The sequence below is a fragment of the Ursus americanus genome, chromosome 4 (genome assembly GCF_024610735.1).
Source record: "Ursus americanus isolate L20-20 chromosome 4, mUrsAme1.1.p, whole genome shotgun sequence".
NCBI classification, from domain to species: domain Eukaryota; kingdom Metazoa; phylum Chordata; class Mammalia; order Carnivora; family Ursidae; genus Ursus; species Ursus americanus.
In genome coordinates, this window is record NC_142130.1 from 86,999,980 (window position 1) to 87,020,779 (window position 20,800).

Consider the following 20,800-nt stretch of genomic DNA (forward strand, 5'->3'; position numbering starts at 1 on the left):
CAAACCGAGAATAATACCCCAACCCCAGGAATCCGTCTATGAAAAATAAAAAAAGATACCTCGAATTTAAAATGTATTTTGAGACTTAGTAATCACATACTTTTAAGTGGGAAACATCCTTTTGAAGTCGGTGATTGTCTGCTATCGTGAAATGATTCTTTTATTGGACTTGACTATATAAATATTCATGTTGCTGTATGTGTATATTTAATATTGTTTCATTAGTTACTTTTTTGCCATTGGAATAGGAAAAAAATATTTGGGAGGTACTGAAAATAGTGTTAAATTGAAAATAATTTTAATTCGTGGCTGAACAGATTAACTTACTCTTGCCAAAAAAATAACCTTTTGTAGCAGGCAGTTGACTAAATGGTGAATAAAATGTCTATATGTTACAAGAATTTTGAACATTGATGTCGTGGATAGAATCAGAACGATTGTCCCAGTCCTGGAATTGCTGCACTGTGTCACCCCAGGCAAGTTCCCAAACCGCTATTAAATACAGTTAACCCCCTCTCATTAATGGAAACAAAATGGAACTCCCGATCCTTTCTTAAACAGTCACATTTTCAGAGGGATTGGCTAAGAAAAATGCACTTTCACAAATGCATTTGAGAAAATAAGAGAAAGGCTTTGAGTAAACTTTTTCTAAAACACACTCGCATTTAAGGAAACTGGACAATAGCAACAGAAAATACAGCCCCTTTGGGGATGGGTGTGACTTCTCAGCTGATACGTGCAGTCACTACAAGAGGCTCGAAGACCTCTTTTAAGGAGGATGGAGCCAAAAACCAGTTGTTTCTTCCTAAAACCATCTCGAGTCCCCCATTCCAGTCAGCTAAGCAATTCATCGCAGCTCTCTAGTCGCGTATTCAAGTCGTGACTATTCACTACAGAGGACTTTTTTTTTTTTTTTTAATGGTCAAAGATTGAAATTCTGGCAGATTTTTGACAGGGATCTGCTTCAGGAAACTTTCTGGTTTTGCTTTTGCCGCCCCTTTCTGTCTCTGATTGCTTTTTTTTTTCTTTTTTTTTTTTTTGGCTAAACCTTAAATGGACAAATGGTAAAGAGTAGAAAGCATTTTTATCTGACGTTTCCAAAACTTCATGTATCACTAAAAGCAGCCAAAAAAGAAAAGAAAAAAAAAAACCCACTCATGACAAATGCAGATAAAAAGATGGCGGCCTCCTTTTCCAAAGATAAGCAGGAAGTGATGTCCAAAGTTAAGACGTAAAAGATATGCTTATTTGTAGAGAAGGTAGTGACTTAGAGTAGTAAAGTATTTTGAAACTCATAAGCAGGGAAAACAGGTGACAGAGATAAAAAGAGTTTCTTTTTTACATTGCCTCCCACTTGGGAGCGTTGGTGAGTCTCCCTTGGATTCGTTGCTTCCTTTCTTAACACTACAATTTGTGAGAAGTTTTGGTGGGGGATATGGGCTGAGTTGTCTCCCCGGCAGAATTCATATATTGAAGTCCTAACCCCCAGTAGCTCAGAATGTGACTATATTTGGATTTGGATCTTTAAAGAGGTAATTACTTTTAAACGAGGTCATTAGGGTGGGCCCCAATCCAATCTGACTGATGTCCTTATAAGAGGAAATTAGGACACACAGAGGCGCAGGAGGAAAACCACGTGAAGAGGCAGGTAGAAGGCAGCCGCCATCTCTAAGCTGAGGAGCAAGGCCTCAGGGGAGACCATCCCTGTTGACACTTCATCTCAGACTTCTAGCCTCCAGGACTGTGAGAAAATAAATTTCTGTTGCTTAAGCAGTTACACTATGGCAGCCTTTGCACACGGATACACTGGGAGAGATTTATTAAAATGATCGAAAGAACAATCTGTACTTAAAGAAAGAAAAAAGAATCAAGTGCTCGAGGGCTCGGGTTTCACCCAGGCCTTCTCCCCGCAGCCCCCACCCTGTGCACACATGCGTGCAAACACGCACACACCTCCCGCCGAGTTCCCTTGTTATCTGCTTGTGAATTCCTTGCCCTTCCTAAGAGCCATTATCTGCTGTCAGTGGAAGCAGAGCGCTCAGTATTCCCAGTGAGTGGAAGGGAGGCCAGGAGGATTTATGGTGTCATTGCAGGAACACAAATTCTGCTTTTATACAGACTGACACCATAAATGTACATGTATAAATCAGAGCAGAGTGGAAAAAAGACCTAGCTTTCTCTTTCTGATGAACACAGGCACTGGGGCTGGCCCTGACATTTAGCGTGTGATGGAAGTGGAGGGGAAGGACGCCGTGTGTGCACGTGGCATGGGGAAGCCGTCTGCAGCTGTTTAGCGAGGACCTCATGTGAAAGGGTCACCAGCAGTCCCGGGGGCAGGAGATGGGAGGGCTGATAAGGATTCCTGTGCTCAGTTAATGGACAATGAGTATTTCAACTCCCTTTCCTGGAGCCGCTGCATCTCTCCCTCCCCCGGGGCCTTTGCCCTCCCCCAGCTCCCCAGTGCGGGGCTGGTGAAAGGCTTTTCCACCTGGAGCAGCCCATCCCTCCAGGTTTCCATGAGATAGCCCCTCTCCCCGGGCAGTACTGACTTTCGTTTTCTCCCCCATTAGCGCTATCTGCAGAGATCAATCATACCCTATCCCACTGTGTTGTCACTGTGTTTGCTCCGTTGTAACTACAGCTAATGAATGGTTACTGTGTACCAAGCTCTTTGCGTGATGTACCTTGGCCGCCATTATTACCCCCTCAGATGAATAACCTGACATTTATTGTGGTTAGGTTTGTTTGTCCAGGATTTCTCAGTTCTGCGACTCCTCCCTTGGTTTTGTTCTAATAGAGGTGTGAACGTAATAGAGAAGGAGACAAGGGGCGCCTGGGTGGCACAGCGGTTAAGCGTCTGCCTTCGGCTCAGGGCATGATCCCGGCGTTATGGGATCGAGCCCCACATCAGGCTCCTCTGCTATGAGCCTGCTTCTTCCTCCCCCACTCCCCCTGCTTGTGTTCCCTCTCTCGCTGGGTGTCTCTATCTCTGTCGAATAAATAAATAAAATATTAAAAAAAAAATAGAGAAGGAGACAAACCATGAGAGACTCTTAACTGTAGGAAACAAACTGAGGGTTGCTAGAGGAGAGGTGGGTAGGGGAACAGGGTAGTCGGGTGATGGGCATTAAGGAGGGCACATGATGTGGTGAGCACTGGGTGTTACACGCAATTGATGAATTATTAAACTCTACATCTGAACCTAATGGTGTGCTGTATGTTGGCTAGTTGAATTTAAATAAAAAAAATAGAAGGTGTGATTTCATTCTCACTACAAATACAAAGTGTGATGGGTAATCTACGCAGCTTGTAGATGAGACAGAGGAGCATTTCTTCAAAACATTCATTCATTCAGACTTTTTCGCTGAGTGCTTTGTCTCAGGCAGGCAGTGCGCTGTGTCCGGGGCTCAGAGGGTAAGTGACTTGGCCAGAGCCATCGAGCCCAGACAGCGCTCTCCAACACCCTGACCACTCGCCACATGTGGCTGTTGAACCTTAGAAACATACCTGAGCCAAACTGACATGTGCTCTAAGTGTAAAAAATACATGTCAGACGTTGCAAAGTACGAGAAAAAAATGTACCATATCTCATCAACGCTCGCGGTAATAGCCAAGATCAGTGCATTCTCTATAGTAAAGAGTCTGTTTTTTGGTTTGTCTCTTTTTTTTCTTTGTTCATTTGTTTTGTTTCTTAAATTCCACATGTAAGATCATAAGGTATTTGTCTTTTGCTGACTGACTAATCTTGAAGATTATACCCTCTACATCCATCCATGTCTTTGCGAATGGCAAGATTTCATTCTTTTTTATGGCTGAGTAATATTCCATTGTATACATATACCACATCTTCTGTATCCGTTCATCTATCAAGGGACACTTAGATTGCTTCCATAATTTGGCTATTGTAAATAATAGTACAGTAAACATTCGGGTGCATATATGCTTTTGAATTGGTGTTTTTGCATTCTGTGGGTCAACACTCAGTAGTGGAATTATTGGATCATATGGTAGTTCTATTTTTAACTTTCTGAGGAACCTCCATACTGTTTTCTATAGTGGCTCCTACCAGTTTGCATTCCCACCAGCAGTGCGCAAAGATTCCTTTTTCTCCACATCCTCACCAGCACTTGTTGTTTCTTGCATTTTTGATTTTGGCCATTCTGATAGGTGTGTGGTGATCTCTCATTGTGGTTTTGACTTGCATTTCCGTGATGATGAGTGGTGTGTCTGCTGGCCATCCAGATGTCTTTTTTGGAGAAGTGTCTGTTCATGTCTTCTGCCCATATTTTAATTGGATTATTTGTTTTTTCTGGCACTGAGTTTTATCAGTTTTTTATATATTTGGGACACTAACCCTTTATCGGGTATGTCATTTGCAAATATCTTCTCTCATGCAGTAGGTTATCTTTTAGTGTTGTTGATTTTTCCTTTGCTGTGCAGAAGATTTATTTTGACGTTGTCCTAAGAGTTTCCTTTTGCTTTTGTTTCTCTTGCCTCAGGAGACATATCCAGAAAAATGTTGCTATGGCTGATATCAGAGAAATTACTGCCTGGGCTCTCTTCAAGGGCTCTTATGGTTTTAGGTCGCACATTTAGGTCCTTAATCCATTTTGAGTTTATTTTTGTGTACGGTGTAGAAAAGTGGTCCAGTTTCATTCTTTTGCTTGTAGCTGTCCAGTTCTCCAACACCGTTTGTTGAAGAGACTGACAGAGCTTCAGTTTTGCAAGATGAAAACTGTTCTGGAGACAGAGGGTGGTGATGGCCGCACAACAAAAATGAACATACTTAATAATGGTTTATTTTATGGTAGGTGTGTTACCAAAAGAAATAATACAAAAGAACAACCAAGACCTCAAGGACCCTATGTCTTAACTCTGACTATTATGTGGAAATATTTGATCAAAAGCAGCTGGGTCAATGAAAGTTGAGAGGATGGAAAATAGAATAAAATGTTCAAAAAAAAAAAAAAAAAGCAGCGAGGGAGGTCAGGGGGCTGGTGCCAGATCAAGAAGCATTTTTTCATTTCTCATGAAGGAATCAAGTTTATTTTAAAGGACAATCATAACTATCCTTAGAAGGAAAACTCTAATGTCTCAGACTCTAATGTCTTAGAAGGCTGACCAGAGCAATAGTCATGGCAAGGAAGGAAACTTCTGGAGGAGACTTGGTGACTGGTTGCCAGGAGGGGAGAGAGGAAAGAGCTGCTCCGGCAACAGGCAGGGTTGGTGATGGCCTCCAGGACAGGAGCGCAGAGAACTGTGGTAATTACGGTTTTTGGCGAGGCTGGCTGGGGAGGGTTGGGGTGCAGGCTGTCCATATGGGCAGTGGGGAGGCTGCTCTTCTTAGCATGTTGATAGTGATGGATGGCCAGGGGTCGTCGTGCCTACCCAACCCATGTTGTTTTGGATTCACCCACCTATTTGCTTTCAGATGATGTCATTTGAGGCTTCCTCTCCATTGTCACCAAGTGATATTCTGGGTAATTAAAAACGGGGCCAAACTGGAGGAAAAATGGAGCAGGAAGGGGTTGCTGAGAGATCAGAGTTGAAGGGTGTTGGAGACAACTGGGTATTCAGGTTTTTAACCTCGGTATTTATGGACTCAGCGTATTTGGCACTTCAGGAGCCAAGCACAGTGGGGAATACCAAGATTGATTCTACGCAGTGTAAAAAAAACCTTGTCATCTGTTGCCAAGTGGGGCAACTTTTGACTCTTTTCCAAAACCAAAGAGGAATGATTTCAGCACTACCTGTTTTTAATTCATACTTCCTCTCCCCTTTAGAGAACTCTGGGCACCAGAATCTGGGGTTACTTTTCATCCTGCAGATAATAAATACGTTTTGACGACGAAGAGACGTGCATACTCTGTCTATGTAGATAGGGTTTTCATAAGAATTCCAGTTTGCATAGCTACTGCCCTTGATATGCACCTTGCCATGTGAAAATTCTCCAGTTTGCATTTTTCCTTCCTTGCAGGAACCAGTTTCTGGTTTCCCACCAGCAGAATGTTTCTAGGGTGTCAGGACGTGATTTGCTTTCTGAACTGGAGCTGGGGTCTGGGCACAGAGAATCCCAGCGACTGCGGTTTCAGAACTCCACAGGGTAGGCGTGCTGTGAGCTGGCTTTTTTTTTTTTTTTTTTTTTTTCTTCCACCAGAGTTGAGCTCTTTGCCTTTACCCAGCGCTGGGTTCTGTTATCGTTGCCAAATCATGTCCTAATGAGCTCTCTTGTTTAAATTGGGGAGGGAAACTTTTCTCCCTCATTTACGAGAAGACAGGTTGGAGTGCACAGCAGCGGGAGGGTGGCCGGCGGGGAGCCCGGGGTCAGAAGCTGTCACGCTGGCTGCATAAATAACAGCAATTAATGGACCCCTATAAAAGACAGCGATGTGTTTGCTGTCTAGCATCGTCTCTCTGTGAATCAGAGCAACCTTGAAATTCATTATAAAGCCAGCAAAGGATATTTTCTGCTTTCTGTGAAATAAGTACCGTGCACACAGGCGCACGTTCCACTCGGATGCATTTACACATATCATTTTTGGGGAAGAAGGCGTGAAACCAGTTGATATTCAGAATTCCCCGCTGGGTCATGCTAATCACCACAGTTTTCAGCCCTTGTACATCAGCTCAGGCTTGGGCTGGAGCCCAGAGCCTCAGAGCCCTCGGCCCGTTGTCATTTTCTTCTGGCTTTAGGGACAGTCCCTCCAGCTCACCCCCTGCCTGATTCGTTTCGTCCAGCATCGTTGGTGCAGACTTTATTGTTAGAATGCGATGTAGAGAGGAAGCCATTCTGTTATGACTAATAACTTTTGTAAAGGTTCTGTGTTAGGCTGGGAGAGCTGCCATCACACTGTGCCACGGCCAGGTGGCTTAAACCACAGACAATTTATTTTCTTACTGCTCTGGAGGCTGGAAGTCCAAGATCAAGGTGTCAGCAGGTTTGGTTTCTCCTGAGGCCCCTCTGCTGGCCTTGCAGATGGCTGCCTTCTTCTCTCTGTGCTCGTGAACCCCTGGCGTCTCTTCCTGTCCTTATAAGGAGACCTTATAAGGATGAGAGGACCCCCCCTCCCATTTTCTTGTTTACTTGTAATTACCTCTTTAAAGGCCCTGTCTCCATATAGTCACATGAGGGTTTAGGTTTCAACATATGAACTGGACGGGGAGACACAATTCAGTCTATAAGATCCTGATGTAGTTAATAGGATCTTTTTCTTCCAACTACACTTGTAGTCATTCATTCATTCCTTCAAGAAATACTGGAGTGTTGTCTATGTGCCGGGGACTGTTCTGGATGCCAAGAGCATGTCAGTGAAGGAGACAAGAGGACTGTGCCTTCCCTTCTGGAGCATTTGAGGGTCAGGAAGATTCCACACTCAGTCAATGAGCTGTGTAGGATTTAAGAAGTAACCAGTGCAAAGGGGGGAGAACAGGCTGGAGTAAGGGGATTGTACTGAGTGTCGGGTCGTTATAGCTATAAACAGGTGAATCAGGGAAGCCTCTCTGAGAGCTGACATCTCAGCAGCCTCTTGGAGGTGAGGGAGTAAACGTGCGGCCCCAGCCCCCAGGTGGGGTACACCTGTCACATCTGAGGAACGGTAAGGCGGCAGTGGGTGAGCTGAGGGAATGGGAGGGGGACCGGGGGGTGATGGAGTCAGGGAGCGAGCTGGCAGCATGTTGGGGAGCCGTGGGCACCGTCAGCACTTTGGCTCTTCCTCTGGGAGAAATGGGGGTTGCTCCTTGCTTATGGAGAGCTTTCCTGTTCCCCCCGATTAGTTGCTCTCGAGAAGGTGACAGATGGGTCAGACAAGTTTGGGAGGGAGAAAGGCTCCCCAGCAGATGCTCAGTCCAGGGTTAGATGTTGCGATGAGAGGGACTTAGGGTGGCACCAGGGGGTGGCTGGTGACGAGGGACAATCTTCTGCACTGGAATGAATGCCAGGGTCCCAGACATGCGCTTTAACGCTGGTCATGGCACCTCCCTCCTTAGTGACTGCTCCCATACTCAGCCAGACACTTAGGAAGCACGAAACGGCTTTATGCAGGGGGATGGCAGGGCGGTGAGCAGAGGACATCAGCCCACTGCCTTTAGCTTGGCAGTGATCCTACATTTCTTTCTCTCTCTGACTCACCCAGAGAGGGCCACCAGGGATACTCTTTGTTCAGTGTCCTCTGATCTGCTTCCACTAGCATTTAGTCTAAGTTGTATGGCTTCTGTCCACAGGCATCCACAAGGCACACTGGTTGTGTCTGTAGGCACCCGTCCTCTCTCCTTTTCTCCTGTTTTCCTTAATTTGCACATCCTTTGCCTCTAGTCCATGTGTATTGAGCTCCTCTGTTCCTGACACTGTGCCAGGCACTGGGGATGTAAGGGCAGGTCACCATTTGAAGTGACAGTGGGACTAATGCCAAGAAGAGGGTTCGAGAAGAGGGTTCTAGGAAAGGGATGAGGCTTGAAAAAAGCTGCGAGGGGTCCAGCAGGGCCGATCCCAGAGTCTGGGGAGGGGGTGTGGAGGTGGGCGAATGTCATGCTGTGAAGGAGGGACAGCCCGTTACAGCCCAGTGGAAACGCACAATAGAGTAAGAGATGGCGAGTGCCACGGTGGGGGTAGAGGGCACGGGTGCAGCTGGAAGTGGGCGGGTCTGGGAAGCCTCTCCCGGAAGGTGACATTTCTCAAAGAGGGACCGTCTGTGTCTCTGCCTCGTAATCACGCACAAGCTGAAACACGTCCACAGGAGGCACCACATTTTATAATTTTAATGGTGGAAGGGAAGGATTTTGGTCTGCCTGTCTTGTAGCTGAGGATGGGGAGGGCTTGAGTGGTCAGACCTACCCACGGCAGTAGAGGTGACCAAGAAGCCACCATACTGACCACCTGTGGCCGACTGGTGGGACCATCGCCCTCCCTTCTTTCCTTCCTTCTCTCCTTCCCTTCCTTTCTCTCCCCAGTAGCTCTCCAAGAGCCAAGCACTGAGCTAGAAGCTGGGAACACAAAAGAGAGGAGGCCGGACAGCAGAGATATCAGTGAAGGCGTCCCAAACTGTTAAGTGTGTGTGCTGGGCATGAGAGCTGAGGAAGTGTCGGTGGCCTGAGACAGTCTGGGGTGGAGAAGAAAGCTGTCATCTGAGGTCAGAAGGGAGTGGGGCCTGGCCAAGGAAGAGGGCCCTGGGGGAGGGAATTCCAGGCCGGGGTTGGGGGTAGGACTGGGGAGGCCCCCCAGAGGGGATGGTGGAGACAGAGCTCAGAAAAGAGGTGTGAACACGACGAGGTAGGTGTTGGGTCTCACCAGTATACGGGTCATGGAAGCGGAGAAGCTGGAAGTAGAGGTGGGAGGGTGGCACATGGGCCATCATCGTGTAAGGAGGGAGGAGGCGGAGGGCCTCCTGACGGGGACAGGGGGTGGGGGCATGTGAGGACGTCAGGGGGCGGTGAGGACGGGAGCCTTGGGGCGGGGCTTCCTGGCTCTGTGTGGACTCCTCTTGCACCAGACGTGCAGCTCCCAGCAGTGAACATTCATGGAGGGCTTCCATGAATGCTCCCAGCGCTGAACAGCCTTTCTGGGTGGCCTCCTTCACTTCTCCAGCATCCCTATGAGGTATGCACTATTTTCCTTCCTTGCATTTTTTTTTTTTTAAAGTAAAGAATCTAAGGCTTAGAGAGGTCCAGGCTAGCAGTGGCAGAAATAGGTTCTGTAGTCGAGGCTCTGGGCCTTGGAGCCCACAGGCCCAGCTACCATGCTGTGGCATCCTGTCATCCGCCAGAGTGTGGAAAGCAGGTGAGATCAGGAAAGAAACAGGTCTGGCCCCAGCCCTCAGTGAAGGGACATGAGCCCTTGGCTCTTACTTACATTTTCATTCTTCTGCAGGATAAGGGAATCCCATAGAATTATAGGATGCTTGGATGATCTCTTGGTCCGCTTGGGCGGCCATAACCACAGACCACAGACTGGGGGTGTGAGCAGCAGACACTATTTTCTTAGAGTTCTGGGGGCTGGACGTCCAAGATCAAGGTGTCAGTAGGGTTGGTTTCTGGTGAGGCCTCCTTCCTTGTTTGTAGATGGCCGGCCTCTTGCCGTGTCCTCGCATGACCTTTCCTCTATGTGTACACAGAGAGACAGAGACATCTGTGGTGTCCCTTCCTCCTTTCATACGGACACCGTTCTATCAGATTAGGGCCCCACCCTTATCATCTCATTTAATCTTAATTACCTCCTAAAGGCCCTTTTCTCCAAATACAGTCACCTTGGGGGTTGGGCTTCAACATACAAATTTTGTGGCAGGAGGACATACTTTAGTCCGTAACAGATGGTAATCTTGAACCACGACAAAGAATCCGTTCTCCCCGTGAGAGAGCCTGAAGATCCATGTCTATTCCATAGTGTACATTTGGCATGTGGAACGGTATTAGGTGTATTTTAGGTGCTTAGTAAATGTTTGCTGAAGAAGAAAAGAGTCATTTGAGTTTAACATACATTATTCATTAAGAAACCAAAGCATTCTGGGGGCACCTGAGTGGCTCAGTCCATTAAGTGCCCAACTCTTGGTTTTGGCTGAGGTCATGATCTCAGAGGCCTGGGATCGAGCCCCAGGTAGGGCTCTGTGCTCAGCAGGGAGTCTGCTTGAAGATTCTCTCCCTCTCCCTCCTTCTGCCCCTCCCCCCTGCTCACGTGCGTGTGTACTCGAGTGTGCGCACTCTCTCAAGTAAGTCTTAAAAAAAAAACGAAAGAAAAGAAACCAAAGCATTCTGGAAGAACGCTCCTTTTTTGGCTAATTTCCATGTAAAAAGAAAATTCAGTTGGTCATGGCCTCTTACTCCCTGTGCCTTCTGATTATTTAAAACATGGTATAAAAGCACTTTGATTAAAGAAAGACTCTGAACTTTCAAAAACACAGCACACGTTGTAGAAAGGGTGAAACATACATTTATGTTTTTGTGATATTAAAGAGTCGGTCTTAGGTAGCGTTCTTTTTCTTAGTCATATGGAAGATTCATTTTGCATCTGTCTTTCCATTTTAGAGATTGGACACATCTACAATTCTCAATGTGTTTGAGAGTAATGAATTTTAAAGGCAGTGGAGGGTGATCGAGGATGAAGGGATGAATTTTAAATCCTGTTAACTCTGATCCTATGTAGACAGTCTCAACTAAGTCAATATTTAAAGAAGATGAGAGACTAGGCTGATATTAAACCACTGCCTTGGGATTTAAAAGCAACTCTATTCCAGAGAGTTCAGGACGCCGATACGTGGTCCAGGTTTCTTTTTTAATCTGCTGGGGAAGGAAATGCACTTTTTTTTTTTCTTAGCTGAACTAAGCTGGAGTGCTTTTTCACCCTCTCTGTCGTGCTTCAGTGAAGGTAACATGGTAATGATAGTAAGAGCATCAATTTAAGGAGCACTCACTACGTGCCCCACATCGTACTCAGTGCTTCATGCACATTATCTTAGGTACGCGTGTGTGCCGTGTTGGGGTCAGATGATTTTGTGCATCCCTCATTGTGAGGACAATTCAGCGTTGGAATTTTCCCTCCTCATACAGGCCATGAAACAGGACTTCTTTTCTGCAACTCGTCTTTCTCTGTGGGATTGGGGTCCCAGCGCCTGAGCTCCTCCCCCTTTCCTGTGTTGCTCCTCCTCTTCCATGGGGAGCAGACCCCCTCCACCTTTTCCTTTCCATTCTCAGAATCTTCTTACCTGCAGTTACCCCTTCTCTCCTGCATCTTTTTTTCCCCCCTAAATACTTATTTATTTATTTTAGAGAGAGAGAACATGAGCGGAAGGGCAGAGGGAGAGGGAGAGAGAATCTCAAGCAGACCCCATGCTGCGCGGAGCCTGACTCTGGGCTTGATCTCACAACCCTGTGATCGGGACCTGAGCCAGGCACCCCTCTCCTGTATCTTGTATTCCCCACCCCATAGCTGCCACCCAGTTATCTTAGATATACTCATTATTTTGGCCTTGGGGGGGATTTCCTTTCCTTTCTTAGGAGCTTAGCTATTTAAATTTGCTGATCTTATCCATCATCGGTAGACTTTTTTTTTTTTTTTTTTTTTTTGGTGGGAGCAGGGTCGGGTGGAGAGGTAGGAGTGACCAGGTTGTGAGAAATGCAGTTTCTTACTTGACGAGAGAAGTTGGTGAATAATCTGTTTCATCTGTGGTCCTCCGGAGCCGTATTACTCTCTCGCTGCTAATTTTCCACCACCACGTCAAGACTCGGTGACTCGTCTTGGGACCATGGGGGCAACCTTTGAAAACGGATTCCTTTTGTAAGATTTCGGGAGACTTTGCAACTTGAGTCTGTTGAAGAGCTGGAGTCGTCGGATTCACCTTCCACAGCAAAATTGGTTCTCTTGATGGGCTCAGGATGACAGCGAGGCTTCCGTCCTCCCTCCACACCCCCCACCCACCCTCCCCAAACACACGTTTCCAGTTGGGTCCTTGCCCTGGTCTTCAGCGAGTCTGCACCCATTTAATTCTTACTTTGTAAAACTCTCCTAACTCAAGCAGTTTCTCTTTTCAGCTAGAGCCCCATCAGCATGTCGCGCTTCAACCTGCTAGAATCAGTGTTAGATCTATTCTGCCTGCAAATCTCTGATTACTGTCAAATTAAATTAGATGCCTCCCTTTGCTGATCACTGACTGCCTTTTTCTTAATTTCCTGCTCAGTGTTTCCCATTTCAGTTGTTACAGATGACGCTGATGTAATCAAGAACGGCATTCCATTTTCAGTATTATCAAGGCAGAGGTGATAAGTGTCGGGGGTGAATTAAAAGTGGGGGGACGGGGTGGTGCGTGAACATGGAGGGGGGTTAATGGGGTGACTTGGGAGCTTGGGGTCTTCACGGGGGGGCTCTCAGAACCAGTAGAATGTGGGAACCAAGGTACCCAATGACAGGGGGGCACAGCTGGTGCGCGAGTTTCCCGGGGCTGCGTGACAGAATCCCACGCACTTGGTGGCTTAAAGCAACAGAAATGTATTCTCTCGCAGGTCTGGGGGCCAGAAGTCCAAAATCAATGTCATTGGACCCAAATCAGGGTGTTGACAGGGCCGTGCTCCCTCCGATGGCTCTGGTGGCCACGGCGTGCCGTGGCTTGTGGGCCATCGCCGCCGTCTCTCTCCTCCTTCCCACAGCCTGCTCCTCTGTGTATTTGTGCGAAATCCCCCCGCTCCCCGGCCTCTATTTCATAAAACACTTGAGCTGACATTCAGGGCCCACTCAGATGGTCCCAGTTAATCTCATCTCCAGATTCTTCTCTTTTTCCGAATAAGGCCACGTTCACCCGTTCCAGGGAGTAAGACTGAAAGTCTTTGGGTGGCCGTTATATAACCTACGACAGGCAATTGAAGAGCTAAATAAATTATCCTAATAATTATTGTGTGCTCTGTTGAAAAAGGCTGATCATATTACTGCCGGGCTTTCAGACTATTGTTTGTTCATAGGACTTTTAAGAATTTCCTTGCCAGAGGGTGTAATTTTTAAACCATTGCAACACAGACTCAAGCAGAGACAGAATCTAATGGTACTTTTCAGCATCCCTCTCTCTCCACCCCCGCGAGACAATGGATGTATACATACGGGTACATGCACGCACACGCCCCGATATGCGTGTATATGTGGGTATGGGTGTCAGTGCGTGTGTAGACGTGTGCATGTGTGTCTGTAGATATGTATATATATATTTTTTCTTTTTTTTTCTTTTTTTTGGTCCTGAATGAGTACAGTTTTTAAAGCTTTTAGTCTAGCATTTCCTGACCTTGTTGGGGCCAAACTACAGCCAAAGTGTAACTTTAACTTCTGTGGGGGGACACCATTGGCCTCAGGCTGACCTGGGCTACAGCAGACCCCCAGCTTTTCTGGTCCCTTGGCTGATTGTCCCCTCTCAGTGGTATCTTTGGAATAAGGACCTGAAAATCCCCCATTAAAATGGGTGAAAGGGTTCAAAAGGCACAAGCTTTTCCAGTTACGAGATAATAAGTCCTAGTGTTATGACATAAGGCATGATGACTGTAGTTAACAATACCGGCTTGTATATTTGAAAGTTGCTGAGACGGAACATCTTAGAAGTTCGTGTCACACACGCACGCAAGTTGTAACTATGGGTAGTGATGGATGTTAACTAAATTTATTGTGGTAATCCATTTGTAGGACCTACAAGTCTCCAATCCCTAAAACTACTGTACCGTTATATGTCAATTTAAAATTTTTTAAAAAATATATGAGACTGCTCTCCAGAAAAGATAATAAATTAAGCTGTTTACAGCTATTTTGGCTTCAATGGTTAAAAATAAAAAGGTTCAATGATTTGCTCAGGTAGTGACCTTTGGTCCCTTACAGTTTATGCAGAGCTTTGGGTGTTGAAGAGGGGCGTGGTCCCCGCTTCAAGGGATGAGTGCTTTCAGTGGGACCACAGCTGATGGCTGTCGTGGGCTCTGGGGAAGAGGAGTGAAAGCACCCGCTGGCAGGGAGGTGGGACCTGAGTTAGTGGCTCAAGGACTGGGATGTTTGGATGGGGGGGAGGGTGGCATGAACACAAGCTTGGAGGGTAACCTGGCATGTATTCAGGAGAGAGAGGAGACCGGCCCCCGGGGCAGGAGCTTGAGAGCTGGGCCAGACAGTGTGGACCTTGTCTTGTAGGCAGCAGTGAGTCCTGAATAGCTTTAAGCAAGAAATCAGAGTTCCAGACCCACAGATTTCGAGGCAGAGCATAGAGTGACTTCAAGGGGAGTCGGGACAAGCACCAGGGAAAAGAGGTAGGACATTGACGTCATTGTCCAGGCTAGTGGTGGCCAGACTTTATTATTATCTTAAAAGATTTTATTTATTTATGTGAAAGAGAGCGAGAGTGAGAGAGAGAGAGAGAGAGAGAAAGAGAGCACAGGCAGGGGGGAGGGGCAGAGGGAAAAGTAGACTCCCCACTGAGCAGGGAGCCCGATGCGGGACTCGATTCCAGGATCCCGAGATCCTGAGATCATGACCTGAGCCAAAGGCAGACGCTTAACCGACTGAGCCACCCAGGTGCCCCCAAGACTTAATTATGTTTTAATCACAAGCCTATGTCAGGAAAGTAACGTGTGAGCTCCTCACTGCAAATGTCATCTGTCAGTCATCTACCAATCATTTATTTTTGATCTATAGCATAACTCTGTACTAATATATTGAGTATATTATGGAAGTTATATAATCACACAAAAGGAGCTAAGTAGAAGTGGAAGAACCACTCTTTGGGCTCCGCACCCTGCTCAGTAGCCTTCCAGGAGAATGTCCCTTGGGTTGTTCAAGTCCCAGGGACCGTGCATCTGCACGCTGGAGGCATAGCCCTAAATAAACCGACCGGTGGCGTGGAAACAGAGAGGAAGGAAGCGTGAGGAGGCATCAGCACAAGGAATCCACATGATGTCGGCGGCTGATCTCACAGTAAGAGGAGCGAGGTCATAAAGCGCAAAAACGGCGGTGTGTTTTAGGGCCCAGTGAGCCGGGAGGTGAACGCCACCGAAGGGAGGGGTGCAGATTTGGCTGGAAAAGACAGTCTTCCCTCCCCTCCCTCTTTCCCTGCCTTTCTGCAAGGCTGGAGGGTCTGTGCGTGTGACATGTTAATTGGGGGGGCAGTGACCCAGGGGGCATGTCCTGTGGGTAGCTGGGGTACAGCCCTGGGGCAGCAGCCGCCGGGATCCTAAGGTAGGGCCAAGAGCGAACCCGCGCCATAGCTCACCGAGGGAAAGAGGAGAACACGAGGCCAGAGGGCCTGGCGCAGGGCAGGAAAGGGCGGGAGGAAGGAGAGGGCATTGCGTCCCCCAGGTCCCCCACCACACCCTAGAGCTGAAGATGGGGGCAGATTTAGCTCTTTCAGAAGTGGAGGCCGCGGGAAACCCAGCCCCGGGACAGATGGTGGCTCGGCCGAGAAGGAGCCAGGAGAGGCCCCTGGCTGGAGTAGAACCCGGCATTTCTGGCCGCGGACAACCAAGTTCGACACTGACTCTTCACGGCGCCTTGCAGATGACCATTCAAGTCTGCCTAATTTCACTCTCTCCCTTAATAATTGGATCTGGTTCCTGACGTTACATTTTTCTTCTCCTGGGTTCTTGTGCGTGGTGAGGGGGTAGCCTTTGCTTGCAGTGTCTGACCATAGCCACGTTCTCGGTGTCTCCTCAGGTGGCCATAAAAGTCATTGACAAGAAGAGAGCCAAAAAGGACACTTACGTCACCAAGAACCTGCGGCGAGAGGGGCAGATTCAGCAAATGATCCGCCACCCCAACATCACCCAGCTCCTTGACATCTTGGAGACGGAGAACAGCTATTACCTGGTCATGGAGCTGTGTCCCGGGGGCAACCTGATGCACAAGATCTATGAGAAGAAGCGGCTGGAGGAGCCCGAAGCCCGCAGATACATCCGGCAGCTCATCTCGGCCGTGGAGCACCTGCACCGGGCTGGGGTGGTGCACAGGTAAGGGCCGTGCCCCGCGATGATCACCGACTCTGCGCCGAATGGCCGGCCGGCGCTTCCGTGTGCTCTGTGCACGGCTGAATGGTGGCAGCGGGCTTTACGGTTCCTCTGCATGGGTCACGGAATTATTTTGGGAGCTGGGTTCATGCCCTCGGGGGGTGAAGAGAGTGACATCAGAAGCCAGGCTGCCTGGCTTTGCATCCTGGCTCTACCCTTTCACAGTTGTGTGACCCCGGGCAAGTTACTGAGCCACTCTGAACCTCAGTGTCTTCTTCTGTAAAATGGGAATAGTAATGATACTTATCTTGTGGTTGGTGTAAGGGTTCATAGATAGAATGCCATGAGTGAATATATGAAAGTGCTCGGAACTGGGCTTGGTACGTAATAAGGGCCATGTTGAGTGTTGGCTGCTCTTTTTATTTTCAAAGTATGATGAGACCAGTTGCTCAGGAGCCTGAAAGAAGAATCAATGTTAAGATGGCATGAGGTTGTTTTTCAGCTAGTGTTAGGGATGGGGCTCTCATTGCATTTGCTTTACTTGTGGTTGTTGCTGTGTAGCTATTTTATTCAACTGAATTGAATCACCATTGAAATTATGAACTTGCTCTTGCAAAGGAGGGGTGTTTCCCACAAGCCAGGCTCACCTTGCAAATGCTTATGAAAATCAGACTTTTTCTTGAACAGTCTGTTCCCTCCTGAGGAGGAGCTCCACGAGGAGAAGGGAATGGAAATAGCATTCTTGGCAACATTACCATTTTTAGTTCTGTATCAAAAGAAAATGGGGAAAAAAAAGAAAAATATTTAAAAAGTGGCCCTCTTTTCCTCCCAGGGAAATGTGGACTTCACCAATAAATGCATATAGTTCTTCCTCCTTGAAATTAGGATCAATAATTACTCTGGGTTGTTGAGAAAAATTAGGGGTCATGTTTCGTTGATTATCATTTTAAAAAGCAAGGTCAAGTCATGAAATGTGTGTGCTTGCGTGTGTGTGTGTGTGTATACATGCACACGTATGTTTAATATTTTTGGTATTGAGTACAATTCACATACCATGAAATTCAGCATTTTAAAGTGTACAGTCCAGCCGTTTTAACATATTGACAGAGTTGTGCAACTCTTACCACTATCTAATTATAGAATATTTTCCTCTCTCCAAAAAAGAAGCCCTGTACCGATCAGCAGTCACTCTCCATTCCCCTACTCCTCCCAGCCCTGGCAGCCGCTGGTCTGCTTTCTGTCTGTGGATTTGCCTGTTTTGGACATTCCGTATAAAAGGAAACAAACAGTATGGGGTCTTTTAGGATTGGCTTCTTTTATGTAGTGGCATGTTTTCAAGACTCATCCCTGGTGTGCGTCTACAGTCCTTCACTCCCTTTAGGGCTGAGTACTAGTCCGTTGTAGGGAGAGACCACGTGCTTGTCCATTCCTCAGCTGGTGGACCTTTGGGCTGCTTACACTCTGGCTGCTATGAACGGTGCTGCTGTGAACCTTCGTATACAGCTCATAGTGTGAGCCTGTGTTTTCACTGCTTTTGCAGAATTCTGCCTTTGGGAGTGGAACTCCTATAGGTCATATGGCAGCTCTGTGTTTGACCTTTGGACCAGAACCATATTTTTAAAAATTCGGCTTCTCATGGTGCGTGTCATGTGTTTGAAAGCCTCTCATGTTCCGATGAGTGAAGAAGGCAGTTCTAGGCCTTTCGTTAGCAGAACCCGTAGGCTTTCCAGGTGAAGAGGGCCTTGCCCTCCTCATGGGATTCGAGGCTCTGCCCCACTGTGCCTACACCTAGGGACACCGCAGGGGAGGTCCCCTGGCTCGGGGCCACTCCGGGGCCAGCCCTGCCAGGGACCCTGCAGGGAGATCGTTTGCTCACTGAGGTGAGAGAGTCTCTTCGTGAACATATTTTTAGTCACCCGTGTCGTCACGAAATCACGATTCATTAGAACTCTTTGAGTTTAGATCAGCAAGGAAGGGAACATTCAGAAATTTTGAGTGAATAACACTATTTTTGGCTCTTTCCCACAATACCCCTGTGAAGCCTGCCGTGTCCCGGCTGTGCCACGACTAGGAGCACGACGGCGGTGAGTGTGCCTGGTCTGTCTTTGTTTACAGTGATGACATATCGCCGGGAATGAATCAGCCGGGGTAAGGGACTCCGCTGGTGACGGGGGGCAGAGCTTTCTGCGGGACCCGGGGTGTTATGACGAGGGCTTCGTGCTGTCGGACACCAGGGGAGCGCCCAGCGTCGCAGGCCTCCGAGGACAGCAGGGGAAAGTGGTGGAGGGCTGTGCATGGCTCCCCGGCCTCTCCTGCAGGAAATTCTCAACAACCCTTTTAAAGTAATTTTAACAAATTCCAATGCCTCTCAGCGCAATTACTGTCAGAATGTCAAAGGAATGAATTTAATCATGTTTTGATAGCAAAGACGGTGCGCTTTTCTTCTCTGATTCCTCTCCTCTTGGAAAGAGATTCGTCAGGCCGGAATGGCAGAGGCTCAGATCTCTTCAAGTTGGGGAAGCCTGGAAGCCTGGTTGTGGTTTCGGAGGAGTGCTTCGTGTTTCTCTCTAGAAATCATGTTAGTGAGGGCCCGGCGCGCGCAGACGTCGGGGGTTAAGTGTTGGAGACATCACATGAGAATGTTGGTTCGGAAGAGACTCACGGGTGACTTTAGCTGAATGTCTTGTCTTTTCCAGATTCTATACCATCAATTTTTAGCATATTTGGCCCAGCTTACCGCTGGTCTACCCTTTACTGTAGCCCCTCTCCATGGTGGAAGTTTCTCTCCCATATACTGCAGAGAGGGAATGAATTTCGTAATGATTTTGAAGTTCGATTTTGCAAATGAGTAAGAGTAGAGTATTTCAGGGGCGGCCTGGAGTCGCTGGTGGGATGATTTCTGAGCACATAGATTGGACCATCCAAAAGGATTTAGGATGAATTTTGGTGGCTGTGCATAGACAGTGACTTAAAGGGCTTTCGGTGCTGTGTGTCCGAGGATGCTCTGAATGTGAAGTTCCAGAATAGGCTGGTGCTACATCCTGTGCTCTCATCAGCTTAATGCTTGGCAAAGCCCTCGTTTCCGGTGATACAAAATCTAAATATTTAATCGTCTACTCTGAACTACTGAAATATCATTTAAAGAAACAAATCTCAGAAAGTCACGTAAATACTGTAAAGGGAAAAAGAAAAAAAGAAGGCCAAGTTCTATCTAGCAGATTCCCCGAGCTGGCAGAGAAATTCATTTGAAACTGGACCTGCGCGTACCGTTGTGTCGTCTGCTGTAACAGGACCGTGGCTGACCTTTACAAAGTAGAGCACGGTCTCGTTTCTTCATGAGCCCCTGTTAGGATTGCCTGAGATACTCCACGTCTAAGATAGGAGTTTTGTGGGTTTTTTTTTTTTCTTTCTCTCAAACGTGCTCACCGAGCACGATGCCAAAACCTGACGATTTGCCCGTTGTCACGGAGCGTGGACTCTTAACATCAGTCAATGAAAAGTGTGATTATATGGAGAGGCTAATTTGAGATTCATCTGTTCATTCAAAATAACGAAGTCCAATCAAACTGTACAGACAAAACATAACAGGGTAACACAATACCACCATCCCCAAGCAGGAAGAGACAAGCCGTGGGGCCCCGCGGGACCAGGACAGACAGACACATGATCAAAGGGAGTGCGAGCCTGTGTTTGGACGCACGTCAGCGCTGCCGCTCCTGAGGCCATGACCCTACTCATTCATCAATATTGGGAAACGGGCCTCTGTGCTCAAGAGGAATGCAGTGGAAAAGAAGGGACGCTTCTTTGTTCTCTTGGGCCTGACAAGGAGCGCTGGTAGGGTCTCATGTTCTTGTAACTTTTAGGTTTTCTTGGAGAGCAGAGGGAGGGGAAGGCGGGTAAGAAGGGGGTAGCGTCTGCGTGCGGTCAGGAACTGTTTGGGATCCGAGGGCCTTCTGCTGAGAGAGGGAGCGCCTATCTGGAGGCGCCGGTGATCTGTATCAAAGGTCGTGTGTTTCAGTTGGGTTTAGAAAATATGATTGGAAATACGAGATTTCACAAAGCTTTACGCAGCGGCTTGGAGTGGGGAAGTCCCTCGGTCAGCGGTGTTGATTTGGAAGCTAGACCGCCCGCACCCACATGCTGGCTCTGCCACTTAAAAGGTGCATCGGGCAAACCACTCAGGCTTTCGTGCCTCCCTACACAATAGGGATAATGGATTCTCCACTTCACGTGGCTGTTGGGAGGATTGAATGAGTCAATTTGTGTGAAGTGTCACAACGGAGACGGTAAGGACTGAGCACATGTTTGCTCTCGTTAGTCCTGAGCCCCCCTCGTTCATTCTGTGCGTGGAAAACCGAAGCTC

General features: G+C 47.6%; 1 protein-coding gene across 3 annotated transcripts in view; it reads left to right on the forward strand.

Moving 5' to 3' along the window:
* HUNK (hormonally up-regulated Neu-associated kinase) overlaps nt 1–20,800 on the forward strand; it is a 102,206-nt gene that overhangs the window by 23,732 nt on the left and 57,674 nt on the right. The window contains exons 1-2 of one of the 3 annotated variants that reach the window (XM_045785507.2): nt 12,864–14,464; nt 16,148–16,440. In XM_045785507.2, coding sequence (XP_045641463.2) covers nt 14,384–14,464; nt 16,148–16,440 — 374 coding nt within the window. In that variant the 5' untranslated portion in view covers nt 12,864–14,383. Of the gene's footprint in view, nt 1–12,863; nt 14,465–14,526; nt 14,749–16,147; nt 16,441–20,800 lie in introns of those variants that run through there. The other 2 variants (XM_045785510.2, XM_045785506.2) reach the window with 2 other exon arrangements.